The sequence below is a fragment of the Rutilus rutilus genome (genome assembly GCF_951802725.1).
Source record: "Rutilus rutilus genome assembly, chromosome: 1".
NCBI lineage: Eukaryota > Metazoa > Chordata > Actinopteri > Cypriniformes > Leuciscidae > Rutilus > Rutilus rutilus.
In genome coordinates this window covers 36,347,542-36,361,951 of record NC_140209.1, presented here as the reverse complement: position 1 = coordinate 36,361,951, position 14,410 = coordinate 36,347,542, and the positions used below count along the sequence as shown (strand labels likewise).

Genomic DNA, 14,410 nt, shown 5'->3' with positions numbered 1-14,410 from the left:
CCAAAAAGTAGAATCTGTGATTGCGAATGACAATATCCACACCACCAGCGCGGTGATTGACAGCCGCACATTCTCCTCAAAACATTGGATTCATCCGCGCTGTGCCATGCCGAGGCACAACGCACGTAAAGTTGATAATTCTGCGAATAACTGCTATTGCAGATTTCGAACAGAGATGGCGACAAAGAGGAAAAACTGCGACTGCAGCTTGAAAGAGAGAGAGAAAAAATCTAAAGGTAATCAGTTATATTTTGATTTATTTGTCATTTGTACAGTTTCTACATACAGTATATTCATTCATATCCATAATATTTCTTTTTGAAAACTGGTTGAAGAGTTTTATGTCAGTTTGACTAACTGTAATGTATGTACTATGTATCATTTTATATTTCTATTCGTAAATGCTTCCGTGCAAAGACAATAGACAACAAGACTATAGATGTTTGTGTTGTTATTCAGTGAAATGTGAGCATATCTTTAGTATTGATTTCTTAGGACATTTTCTCATAAGTTGGCCCAGATGGATCTCCAGAATCTTTTTTTTTTTTTTTTTGGACACTGATGAAACCAGGAAGTCACCCAGAACACTCTGACCAGACACGTCTTTCATACATCTTTTATAAGCCTCTCATTTATTCACAGATTCATATGAATATGTAGGCTAGTTCAGCTAAGGTATGTCAATACCATTATCACACCTTTACAGGCAGATGAACTCAAGATGCATGAAAGGTGTGTAAACAGAAATGCAAAAAAACAATAACCAACTGTAAACAAAGAAACGGCTCATTCCAAATGAATCGCCTGCTTGGCCTTACTGCCCACCCTCAGAAATAGTGTTTTTTGGTGATCTCTAAAGAGGAGATATTGACGTCGTTCACCACTTGTACTTTTGTGATGGTCTTCAGCTCTTCCACACGGTGTTTATACTGCATCACCTTGGTTTCGTCAATGAAAACATGGAAGTTATCATTGTCAGAGTATATTTCAATCTGTTGAGAGACAGGGAGTTGATGATGATTAAATAACTCACTCATAATCAAACTCAAACTCATAATTATCACTCAAAATAAAACATTTCTTATGATGCTTTATCACCTGGAAAGGCTCCTCTAATCCTAAGGGAAAGTTGCTGCACCTCTCCTCCTTCCCCCAGTGGTTGGCCATGTAGGAATTGCAGATGATATCTGACTCAGTGAAGCGGGGGTTGAAATGGAAGGCTACTCTGTCATCGTGTTCACAAAGGAAATTGATCTCAAACCTTGAGGACAGAGAAAGAAAGACCCATACGCTATAATGAACCAATCATTTTGGCCAATACTGAACCTGAGACAGCTTCTTGTGCTAAGATGAGGCAATTGTGTTTGAGTTATTTTCCATCACTTTCCTACAAGTGAATTTTAACGCAAAATGGTGGAAGAAAATCAAGTTTGACCCAGATTATATTTTCGCTTGTGTTGTCTCTATAAAAGGAATAATAATTGAAGCGCATCTGGATTGATAAATCTGTTCTGTTCAGCATTCTCAAGAAAAATGCACATAAATGAAATGCCACATGCACGTGTCTCCTATGATTGTATTGACATTTTTATTATGTTGGCTTTCTGGGCTGCGTTTCCCAATAACGTTGTCTCTTAGCGCGCTACGGAGACTCTTAAGGTATAACTTAACTAAAGGTATACCATTGCTAGGCGTGTTCCCCGAACCATACCTTAGGAAGCTGCTTAAGATATACCTTCTTATGTGCGACGTTACCCGGTGCTGTCCGTGGCGATGGTGCTGAATTGATTAATATCGATGGCTCGAGAATCAATTTTTCTCTCGTGCAGGGGGGCTGTTTCACTGCGTTATGTGAGAAAGCGGTGTTCTTTATAAAAGTAGCACTTTAGAATAGTTGAAATTTAAATATATATATATATATATATATAGGCTATATAAAAAAATGTAATATGCAAAATATACTGCATGTATGATATGTTTAAGTGACCTAAAGTTGAGGCATACACATTTCTTGTATTTTTACGCTGCTGAAAGCATTAAGCTCCATCCCTAATCCATCATATAATTAAATTTTTGATACAACTAATTACCGTTTTTTGTAACAGTAAACGATTGGCTGCTGATCCTGGGGATTAAACAACTATCCATGTGGGTGTCTGTTTGGGCTTTATAGCCTATAAAGTAATCCTGAAGACTTTGGTTAGATTTTTCTAAAATATTATATATTTTGCATATTAATCTTTTTTTGTATCAAATAAATCGTAGAAATATTGATGACTTTGGCTTTTTTATACCCTAATAGGGCAACAGAGATACTCATAAAATCCAAATTCTATCAAATATTAAAAAAATTCCTTTGGATATGTTTAACTTAAGTCCGGATGATATAAAAAGTCACAGGAAATTTTTTTTTTTTTTTTTTTTTGCTGATCATTTTCCACTCTTGCCTGTTTAAGGGTTAAAGCTGTTAAAACTACACTTTTTCTAGGCTTTTTCAAGCCAACATCAAAGTTGGTCAACAAACTTTTAAATCTAGTTATTATGTACTACTCTTCAATTATGAAATAGTTTACATTGCAGTTATACTTTATAAACAAAATGATGAATAAGTAATTAATTAATATGAGTTATTTGAGAGCTTCTAACAACGAGCAATACATTTATTATTGTATTTGTTAATATTTGTTAATGTTAGTTAATACAAATAAAGCTGTTCATTGTTTGTTCATGTTAGTTCACAGTGCATTGTTAACAAGATTTTAATAAATTATTAGTAAATGTTGAAATTAACATTAACAAAGATTAATATATGCTGTATAAGTGCAGTTCATTATTAGTTCATGCTAAATAATGTAGGTAAATTATGAAACTTATTGTAAAGTGTTACCAACAAGAATATTGCAACTGATATTTTCAATCTCACAGAAGTTTTGAATGGGCCTGTGCATTCTCTCTTCTGTATCTCATTGTCAATTCTTAAGAGCGATAAAAGAAGCAAATATTATCCATGGTTTTCCATTAGCACAACACTTAAGTTTCTTTTTTAGAACAAGTTTTCTTTAGACAACACCTTTTCCATTTGGCAATGAGCTTTACAGAGGCTGATGACTTACTTGGTGGCCTCTGCTGGAGTATCTCCTTTCAGGATAACACTCCATCCTGGACATAGTCCATTAGGACAGGACGCCTCAAACTGATTAAAAACATACAAAATATCAAGCATAATCAATTTCACTAAGTAGTACAGAGTGGGGGTCAATCCATTTAGGGTTTTTTCAAAGGCTGATGTTTATGATGATACTGATAACTAGAGAGCAGGGTGGTTGATATAATTCCAGTATACTGTAAGACTATATATAGATCAGGGGTGTCGAAACCTGCTCCTGGAGGGCCACAGTTTAGCTCCAACTTGCCTGGAAGTTTCTAGCATGCCTATAAAACTTTGATTAGCTGGTTCATGTGTGATTAATTGGGGTTGGAGCTAAACTCTGCAGGACAGTGGACCTCGAGGAACAGGATTGGACACCTCTGATATAGATAAATATAATTCACTTACAGCTATTTAAATGAACACATTTATGCAGAATACACATGCAGTACTTACAGTGAACAGTTTACATCCACAGTAAATATTTAACAAAGTATTCTAAACATATGAAATATATATGTACCAAATGTATAAAATTTGAGCCTTTGTCTATCGACAAGGCTGTTGGTAAATTTAGGAACTGGACCAAGTGGAAGGAGATGCTGATAATGTCTGAATGACCAAATATCAGCAGATTTATAAGCCTATCATGGTCTAGTCTAGGGGCTACAATTGTGCAATTACGACAGGCGTCCATTCAGGAATCGCTGTTTTACTGCACGGCTATTGCCATTTAAGAAAGAAATGAAGATGTTAAAGCAATATTCTGTGGCCTGAAGCTATCTGTGACATTAATAATCTAACAAGCAGTTGTGTTTCACACAGATAACTGATTGAGTAACTGATCCCACGTTACTGCTGAATGATTTTTAATTTTTTTTGGCAGTGGTAGGCAAAATAGTAATTGCTCAGTAAGGTCAGCAAAATCCCAATTCACAAATTGCTAAATGTATCAAGCCATAGCATAAACAAAAACAAAGCAGTTTAGATGACACATGAACAGGGCAATATGAAGATACTGGGCTAGCTGGTAGAAATCAGGTAGACGGAGAATAAACTCAGTGATGACTGGAAAAACATGAGAGGAGAGAGATGAGACGCCGCCTGCATCCGCAGTATCAATTCAGCTCCACTGGCCAGCACCTGTTTTATCTGAGACTTAGATGTGCTTCTGTGCTGTGCCACATGCTCTGTTATCTGTATTATGAACCACGTTCATAAGAGCTTGGTGCCACAGGGTGTTTGGGTAACCGAAGGGAAATTGCAAAAATCGACACATCAACGCTGAGCGTCAGGCTCCGATAACTGGTTGCAAAGATATGCGCGAGATGTCATGCAGCATATATGAGCGTGCAAGCAGCAACCAGTATCTGTGAACTTTTTGCGTTAATAGTGCAGATTTGGAGCTGCACCAAAAGCCATTGATTTTTAAAAGCCTCTCATTGACTTTAGAAAGGAAAATGAGCTGATTTCTGGTATTTTACAGGTAGTGATGGATTGTTCTTTAGATCGAAACTGAGCCTATTTTAATGTCCCCATTACTTTGAGTGCAGCCACATGGAAAATAATTAAAGCATCATTAGTTTAGCTTGCAGAGAAAGAGAGCGAGAGTGAGAGAGCGGGCAATGCGCTATGCAGAAGAGTTAGGAGTCACCTTCTCATCTCATTGGAGAAGAAAGTGCATTTTAAATCAAATATTTATCATCTAAACCTGCTCCTGGTTTAAGTGATTAAAATTTAAAATGCCAGACCACAAACTGCTGTAATCACATCAGCGCCTTTCTGTTTAAATTCTTAAGTGCATTTTAGCATCAGTAAATCTTGAAAATCTTGGCATTACTTGAGCGGACTCTGTTCGCATGTTAGCGGAGGGTGTTTTGCTTACCTGTAATGTCATCTTGTCGGCAGTGCCAGTGTATTGATCAGCTTCCAGCTGGATGTGTTTTGGCGGTGAGGGGTCATTTAAAGAGAGTGGGACACCACGTGAGGGTGAGCTTAGCAGGATAAAGGCTGCAAAATAAGCTTTTGTTTGTGGCAGGTTCATGCATAGAAAAAAAAATAAGTGTAGAAATACAATGCAATACAATAGATTTGCCTTTGGCCACATGGGAGGCTCGGGACAGACAGCCAGAAATAAATAACATTAGGTCAAAATCACCGGCTGAGAATTTCAGGTACTTCACCAGTTGCATAAACACGATTGCAGATATAATGGATATCGTATATGGAAATAATGATGTGGTTAATGATCCATCGCTCATTATGAAACACAAAACATCACTATTGAAATGAATCACGGGATTTGTTTTTCAGCCAGTGGAGTGTATACATTATCCGGGGGAAGATAATGTGATTTTGATGACCGTATTTCAGCCGTTCGGAACTCCCGTAGGAGCTGGCGCAGAGGAATTGTTGACATCAGCAATGAGCGAAAGGTGCCATGTGACTTTTTTCAAGTGTTTTTTTTTTTTTGTAACGGTAGACGATTGGCTGCTGATCCTGGGGATTAAATAACTATCCATGTGGGTGTCTGTTTGGCTTTATAGCCTATCAAATCTGCCAGCCCTCAGGAATTTCCTGTCTGCCTTTAGTCACAATGGCTCACTAAAGCTCATCAGGGCCGAGTGTATGTCCCTGCTTACAGCTGCAAAATACTCTGAATTTCAATACCGCCTAGGCCAGAACGATACTAGGATTCATAAATAAAATTTCACGGTTTTTGTGCAATGTTAAAGCAAGTGAAAAACTCTGGCAGATCTTCTAAGCGGACTCTTATTACTATGGCCTTTGGAGACTGGAGAATGTCCAGAAGTACAGTCTACTCTCAGCCAGATCATATATAACTTGTATAGTTCAGTGTGTGTGTGTTTACATACATGGCCCCTGGCTCCTCTGCAGTTCTCATCAGTTGGCCAGGCATCCCCTATACCTCTGAGATAAAAGAGAAGGACACAGCAGCATATTCTGATCACAGTACTGTCATCTCCATGCACGCCAGGGGCTCCGTCCTGCTAGATTACATCTCATATGAGGCTGTGAGGTGCCTCTCGGGTAACTCGAGCCCAGACACACAGTGACAACAAATGGCTTGTAACTGGGTGCGGGTCTAAACAGAATGCTAATATGAACTATCAACTACATTGAACTATCACAAAGCATTGTGACAAAATGTGTCGCTTCTAATGCCGGTGCTGTAGTGACATATTAAACACTCTCTGGTGAAGTCAGCTTTACGCTTGTAGGAATTTAGAAATTAAGTGTGTGTCTTGTGAAAAAAGTTATTAATATTTACTTAGACAGCCAGACAGACAGACAGATGCATTCCCACTTAGATACAATAGTGTAGTAATTAAACAGTTGAACGCGTTACATAAAGTGCATATCTGAATACACACATGCATGAATGCACTGGGTCAAAGAGTGTGAAATGAACTGTCCAGTGAGGTTATTTTGTGGAGGATGGGGGAAGGTTGTTCTGTCTGATGCAGTGAGAACAAATGATCCTCCATATCTCTTTTTAGAATAACGCTATTTATAATACTCATGGGTTTAATTAGGTAATTACCTATGTATGAGTCCGGTGTTTGTTTTGCCTGCCCTCTTTCTCATTACAGAAAATCACTTGTGGAGACACATCAGAATGGACTGAAATTTCAATATCCATTTATTACCATACATACATTTTTATTGAGAATCTAAGCCACCGGGGGAATTCTGTGGAGAAGATGAACGTCTGAGTCACATATGCTAACATTACACATATGCTGTAGATCTCCGCTGGCAACCTTCATATGTTCAGATGTTGTTTGGCATCATTATGTGGTGTGTGTGTGTGTGTGTGTGTGATCACAATATTACATATTTCATCAGTGCAAGGCTGTGCACAGATAAGCCTTTACTGACCTTTATGTTTAGCATCTTTATAACTGATCACAAACTTGATGAAACCTGTCTGGGGTCTCAGTGAATCTGGATATAAAACAGGAATAAATGCAATAAACTTTTACGTGGCAAGACTGTCTTACTGGTGCTTACTTCACTGTAGACTATGTACATTACTGACAGTTTATTTATTATATTTATTTATTCATTCATTCATACTGGCTTTTTCTATGTTTTCATTTTCAGGGGGCAAATTCAATTGAATTAAATTGAAAATACTTTTAAATTGTCCTCAAACACAAGCAACATTATGATGTTTCTTACAGTCATATTTTAAAAGAGCATATCTTCTCTAAATCCGTAATACCTTCAACAATACATCTGGTTTAAGTGACAGAATTTACTCAAATAATTTAAAGGGAAAATGAAGGTTAATTTTGTGAATGTTGCAGGCAGCCCTGCCCTGCAAGAATAAATATACAGTCAATTCTGTCAGAATATTAGAGTTATGGAGGTATACACTTGGCCAGGAGAGGGCGACAAAGATTAACTTACATTCATTACGAATACAGGAAAGACCCATTGTGTGAAATGAAAAACCCTGTTGCTATTGGTAATGAAACCACAATAGACACCACAAAACTAAATGCATTCAATAGAGTGTCTGCCCCTTTTATCATTATCAACTTCACCGCCATTTTCTTTCAACATTGGCCATAAGATGCACGTACCCATAACCTAATGCCATTGTTTATATGGGCAGTCAAATATATGTGTTTCCCACTTTAATAGGCTTTTACTCACACAAGATGGAGCTTAATATGGAATAACTTACCAAACGTCAGGGCCTGGGAGAAAAGTCCTGTGAACTGCGTCAGTACTACCGATACTCCCACTGTACTAGAAGCAAACGACCCTGGTCTCCACTGAAGCGATATTACGTTCCATAAATAAAAGTGAAATCTAAAAGGGCCCCAAACAAATTCTACTTCCACTTACAGTATAAACAAGCAGGCTATACATTATACCAGTATATGTCACAGATCAGTTTTACCCCTTCATAAAACACCCCATAAAATGATTCTCAAGGCCTGATTCCTTCAAACCCCAGTTCGTTGTTTACATCTCAGTCCTGTCTCAGGGTTTAAAGCTCTCATTCCCAAGAGAGTCTAGACAAAAAAAGACAAACATGCATCAAGCATGTCTCCATTTTTAAAAGGCCTCCATTATTCACCGCGTCATAATGCCGTGTCTTTGTTTGCTCCGTCCTGTGTGCATAATAATGAGAAGAGGCTGAAGTTTTGGCCTTGTGTGCAAGGCCCCCACCGATCTCAGGATCTCCATTTACATATTGATGCTGTGCGACGCAACTCTCTCAGAGCCTTGTGAATATGTGCCATATGGTGCAGATGGGCCAGACTACAACATGACAAGCAGGGCAGCCCGATGGAGCTCTGACAGCATTTTCTCACCCTTCCCTTGACAGGGGTCACACAACAGGCTGCTCTTGTGGACCCTTCTTTGTGACAGTCAAAGCATCATGAATCATCCCACTTGTGCCATATGAACGAGAGGATCCTATGATTTTCAATGTGTAGAAGGACAGACAAGGAAACAGTGTCGGGCTCTGGCTTATTTTGCACGTCTTCAGTTCGCGGATAAACATTGTTTTTGTTGTGCTTCGGCTCTGTGTGACTGTGCAGATGAATTTGATTATTCTACTGCTCATAAAACATTCACTACTAGGCTTAAGAGAAATAACCAGTTTAGAATGGAAAGAAATCTCAAGCTGACTAGCTGAAGACGTTACCCAGACCGCAACATAGTGTCGGCCCAGATCCGGCCCACATCTGGGCCGTGTGGAATCCACGTGTACCAGATGTGGGCCGGATCTGGGCCGACACTATGTTGCGGTCTGGGTAGCTTTACACATTAATAGATACAATACTTCATTGAAAATAAATTCCAGCAATAGATAATGCTTTGAAATGAACTCTGTTAGAGAGCTACATATGGCAATTTATCTGTTCAATGAAATATCTTACTCACCTGTTGAGTAAAAAAAACCTCTTCAAGTCGCTTTCACAACATTTCAAATCCCGCCATCTCCGTGAAGCCAAGTCAATGTTGATTCTTGTTTTATTACGAGCTCTGTCACATACTCTTTTTCCCCAGCGTACCAGTTTGAGGTTTAGCTGCTCCATGTCAACCTTTCTCGGTCACTGTGACAGCTAACCTATGTCACTCCCACACCATACACACGTCAAAGTAACCAGAGAAGCTTTTCTTTATTTACGTTTATGATGAGTCACTCACGGGCGAGTGACAAATGTATGCATTTTCCCGCGAAAATCATTCTGACAGGTCTAAAATATATATAAACACTTATTATAGGCTAACCGTAGTGAATCAGGGTAAGACAAAAACACGTTTTGGAAGAAGGATGTTGTATTGACTCTAAATGACAAAAAGTTACACAGTGTACCTTCAAATAACATTGAGCAATACATTTGTTACATTTATGAATCTTTGTTAGCGTTAGTTAATTCAAATACACCTGTTCATTGTTAGTTCATGTTAGTTCAGGTCCATTAACTAATATTAACAGATGCAAATTTTGATTTTAAATGTTAAAAATAACATTAAATAGGCCTAATATTAATAAATGCTTTTTTTCATTATACATCTCATTGTTAATTCATGTTAACTAATGTAGTTAAATAATGTTAGCAAATGAAACCTTATTGCAGTTACCAAAATTTACGACAAAAGAAATAATTAAATATGTCAGAAAACATCACATTACACCAGTTGTTTCCCCACCAAATCCATTCTGATGCCACAGTCGACAGCATAGGAAGCTATTTATGAATATATCTTCCCAAAAGCAACTTTTTGACTCAAATCCGGATTTAAAACACACATTCATGTGGATCTGTTTTTCACAAGAAGCTCAGATTCACACAAGTATATGCGCTCACACGCATATACATGTACAACAGATGGACAGATGCATCAATACAATAGGGTAACTAAGTCCAGATGGAAGCCATATTAGCTCTACTAGCCCCAGCTGCTGTCTGAACATGACTATACAAAATCCATCAGCTGCCCTATCCTAACAGACAGTGGCCTGTTCATAGCCATGGCAACAGCTCGACTGCTTCGGCCGGTACCTCCACATGTGCCTATGGAGAAAGGGGCATGCACCGAGCGATCTGATTGGCCGATGGGCCTCCTGCTCCTCAGCTCTGTTTGTGTCTCTCTATGGGGTGAAGTCTGGGAATCCTTTGAGGATGACAGTCCTTTAACCTCTCATGACACGCAGAGCGAAAGGGCACCAGAGCTGAATTTGAATGCTTAAAGGTTGCTCCTTTATAGCTCACCTGACTAAATTAAGTTATCAGATAGGTTTCATTTAAGTATCAACTTTGTCTCAGATGTTTTTCCTAAAAATCTGTGGCAGAAATAAAAGCAGATTCAAATTAAAGTAAAATTGCAGTTTAAATGGTTTAAATAAAAGTTTAAATAGCTCTAAAATGAATGCAGATAGCATAGTTTAAATAATTTGGTTTTATATTTGTTTTAGTGCATATTAAAATGTATGACTTTTAATTAGCAACTCTAAATTTTATGTGCAAAAAAAAAAAAAAAAAAAGGCTCCATTGTCTATTGTCAATAGTATAGAGACGTATGAAGCACTGCTCACATGTCTTACTGTCAAACCAAGCTTTTTTCTATTGGTCAGCCTGGTGAATTTGTATGACAAGCTAGACATGAGTGAAAACTGTGAACTTTTTGCCATCATGCAAAACTGGATTTCAACTGCAAAATTTTGCAGAGCGAGGGTAACCGTGACTACACCTTAACTCTAGAGAAACAGTATTTTAGATATTTTTACCCCCTTTCACTGCCATAAAAAAAAAAAAGCAGGTGAAAACTTCTGCCACCTACTGGACTGGAGTATGAAGCACTGCATGGCGCACAGGAGAGAAATGTCATCTGTTGTAATTTTACTATGAAAATTACTTCAATATTTGGTTGTTTCCAACCATAACCAATCTGAGAACTTGGAAAATGATCAGTAAGCTGCATATATTTTTTTGCTGACAATCTTGGGTGCTTTATTAAGCATTATAGCAAGACACTATGTACCGTCAGTGCATTGAATTAACACAACCAGATATTCAATCTCTTCTTTTGTGTTCCACATCAGAAGAGAGTAAGTCATACAGGTTTGAAACGACATGAGGGTGAGTAATTGATGACAGAATTGTCACATTTCAAGCCAAAGTTGCTCAGTGCTTTCTAGGGAAAACAATTGAGATATTAAAGAGATGTCTTTCCTATTGACTAAGCCATCATGAGGGCCCAGTAAAAGGGCAGCATGCCGGCTCAGCTACTGTTTATGTAGAGACCGCCCCTGACCCTCACCAGGTCACACACTCTTGACTCCTCACAAATCATGGGGCAGAGGAGAGGAGGGCTCATGTGTGTTTGTTTGTCCGCGAGCAGCGCATGTGGCATGCCTGCCCCTCACAGATGATAGACATCCCAGGGGAGACCCCCCCTGCAGAAACACATTCCTTCAGCTGCGGAGGCTGTGGTGAGTCTTGTGACCACAGCTCTGATCAAATACGGACCCTTTGATGAGGAACTAAGCCCTCAAGATCAACCTCACAAGCATAATGCAGTAACTGTTCACATGTTCACACCACTGAAGAGCTTTCAGGACTTCTGTTAAAGCAGATTTATGATATTTCTGTCCTCGTTTACATTACGACTTTACTAACTTGTATCACTTGATCCATTTAATGAAATACAGACCAAAACAACATTGAACCATATATATATTATTTCTAAATATCTTCGTTTGTGTTCCACAGATCAGGGCCGTCATCATTTAAGAAGTGAAGGGGGACAGACATTTTAAGTTTTATACATTTTTTTCTGACCTTTGTCTAATTTTTTATGTTTTTATTAAAAAAATGTATTACATTTTTTACTGTATGTCAACAACATTGCTAAGTCAATATTATTTGTTTCAGTTTTATTTTTCCTCTTTTTAAGAGTAAGAATATTAAGAGAAACACCTGAGAGAAAGTCATAGAGACCATAATGAGACATAACTGGTTGGTGGAGGCATGAAAATATCTGCTGGATTTTTCAAAGATAAACTACATTTGCTAAAAGAAAGAATAAACCGGCTGGAGATACACAGTATACAGTGTAAAATCTATCACATTTTAATTTCCATGGTTTTATTAGGGGCCATAAACAGCCCTGGCTCCACCAATAAAGGCCTGCTCAGGACCCATGAAAGGAAATGAACGTCTTTGTTCTTGAGGAGGTGAGATAATGCGGCGCAGTTAACATTTCTTTATCACAAACCTTGTTTGCACAGGTGTCTGATCTTTCGGGTGTGCAGTTTTGACTATATAAATCATATAGTTGTAAGCGTTCTTGTTTGTTAGCGGTCTGCCTTATCTGTTTGGACCAAAGTCCTGGATTTATTAGGCATGTCAGCCAATGCTGCTGTGTTTTTTCACAGTCAGGCTCTGTTAGGCTCTCTGCTTTGAGGTCAGCTCAAGAAATGCAAGACAATGACAAAGCCAATGATAAGGAAACTTTGACAGATAAAGTAACACTTGAAAGGCAGGCCAAAAACACTAATATTACACTGTAATTTGGCAGGAACAGCTAAATATTTGCGAAAATTTGGAAGTTGTGAAATAATCACATTTGGAAGTGTGTTTTGTGTTATTTTTCTCACTGGTAACAGCAATAAATCCAACACACGTTTTTGCACTTAAGGAATAAAAAGGTTGGCAAATGTTTCCCCTCTATTTTAGTCAGTGTTACTCAGTGATGATGTAATGCTCCTCTGTGCTCCCTTCTGTTTCAAGGGAATACTGTGAGGGGGAGACAGAGACCCTGGAGTAACTTTCTACCGCATTCATTTGTTGACTCACAGGATTTGAGGCTCTAAATCTCAGTTAAACAAACTCCTTCATGGTCTGGTGAGACTTACAGACCCTATCAGTAGGATCCATGGTGTCTTACTACTGAACCAGTAAATCCCCAAGACAGGGGAGGAGAGTGACGGGACGGGACGGGAAGGAAAGGGAAGAGAAGAGAAGAGAAGAGAAGAGAAGAGAAGAGAAGAGAAGAGAAGAGAAGAGAAGAGAAGAGAAGAGAAGAGAAGAGAAGAGAAGAGAAGAGAAGAGAAGAGAAGAGAAGAGAAGAGAAGAGAAGAGAAAAGAAAAGAAGAGAAGAGAAGAGAAGAATAGAGAAGAGAAGAGAAGAGAAGAGAAGAATAGAGAAGAGAAGAGAAGAGAAGAGAAGAGAAGAGAAGAGAAGAGAAGAGAAGAGAAGAAGAGAAGAATAGAGAAGAGAAGAGAAGAGAAGAGAAGAGAAGAGAAGAATAGAGAAGAGAAGAGCGAAGAGAAGAATAGAGAAGAGAAGAGAAGAGAAGAGAAGAGAAGAGAAGAAAAAGAGAAGAGAAGAGAAGAGAAGAGAAGAGAAGAGAAGAGAAGAGAAGAGAAGAGAAGAGAAGAGAAGAGAAGAGAAGAATAGAGAAGAGAAGAGCGAAGAGAAGAATAGAGAAGAGAAGAGAAGAGAAGAGAAGAGAAGAAAAAGAGAAGAGAAGAGAAGAGAAGAGAAGAGAAGAGAAGAGAAGAGAAGAGAAGAGAAGAGAAGAGAAGAGAAGAGAAGAGACAAAAAGATGGGATGAGACGAGATAGGGCGAAATGAGAAGAGACAATAAGAGACGAGAAGAGACAATAGAGATGAAAAGAAATAACAAGAGGCAAAAAGAGAAGGGAAGAGAAGGGATGCAAAAAGATGGGATGAGAGGAGAATGGGTGAAACGAGAAGAGACGAGAAGAGACGAGAAGAGACGAGAAGAGACAAGAAGAGAAAAGACAAGAAGAGGAGAGACGAGACGAGATGAGCAAGACGAGAAGAGACCAAATGAGATGAAGAGTGGAGATGAACTGATGCAAAAAGAAATAAAACAAATTGATAAGAGAAGTGTGAGAACAGTGAGAAGAGAAAAGCAAGATATATTTAAAATAAAATAAAACATCATTTTTGAAAAAAAAAATCATTTATGTCATGCAGTTCCCAAAAGGTAAAGCAGTACACGAGGGTCCTGAACTGAACGGCCCATCAATAAGAGGCATGTCACCTGCCCTCTGGTCTACTCCTATTAGACTGCTGTCTCAGGTGGGAGGAAACATTAGGATCATTAGGACTGACCTCTCTCCTTTAGAAACCAAAGCTCTCTCCTGTCCTCACAGAAACCCAGAACCAGCACACTCTGTCATAACACTGACACTGCGCACTAATGCAGCACTTACCATAATTACCAGTCCAGAT

General features: G+C 38.5%; 1 protein-coding gene across 1 annotated transcript; it reads right to left on the bottom strand.

The window, feature by feature from the left end:
• Positions 1 to 262: 262 nt before the first annotated feature.
• grifin (galectin-related inter-fiber protein) lies at positions 263 to 5,077 on the bottom strand. The gene is made up of 4 exons (XM_084384666.1): positions 5,034 to 5,077; positions 3,114 to 3,193; positions 1,099 to 1,261; positions 263 to 992 (listed from the first exon to the last, which is right to left on the bottom strand). The coding sequence occupies exons 1-4, from the start codon at positions 5,043 to 5,045 to the stop codon at positions 828 to 830; spliced, it is 420 nt and encodes a 139-aa protein (XP_084240792.1). The 5' UTR covers positions 5,046 to 5,077; the 3' UTR covers positions 263 to 827.
• Between the last annotated feature and the right edge of the window lie 9,333 nt (positions 5,078 to 14,410).

Excerpts from the sequence above, each read along its gene's own strand:
- grifin (XM_084384666.1), bottom strand. Across the intron at positions 1,262-3,113 it reads ACTCCAGCAGAGGCCACCAA|GTTTGAGATCAATTTCCTTT; the intron begins GTAAGTCATCAG and ends TCTGTCCTCAAG. Across the intron at positions 993-1,098 it reads GATTAGAGGAGCCTTTCCAG|ATTGAAATATACTCTGACAA; the intron begins GTGATAAAGCAT and ends GTCTCTCAACAG.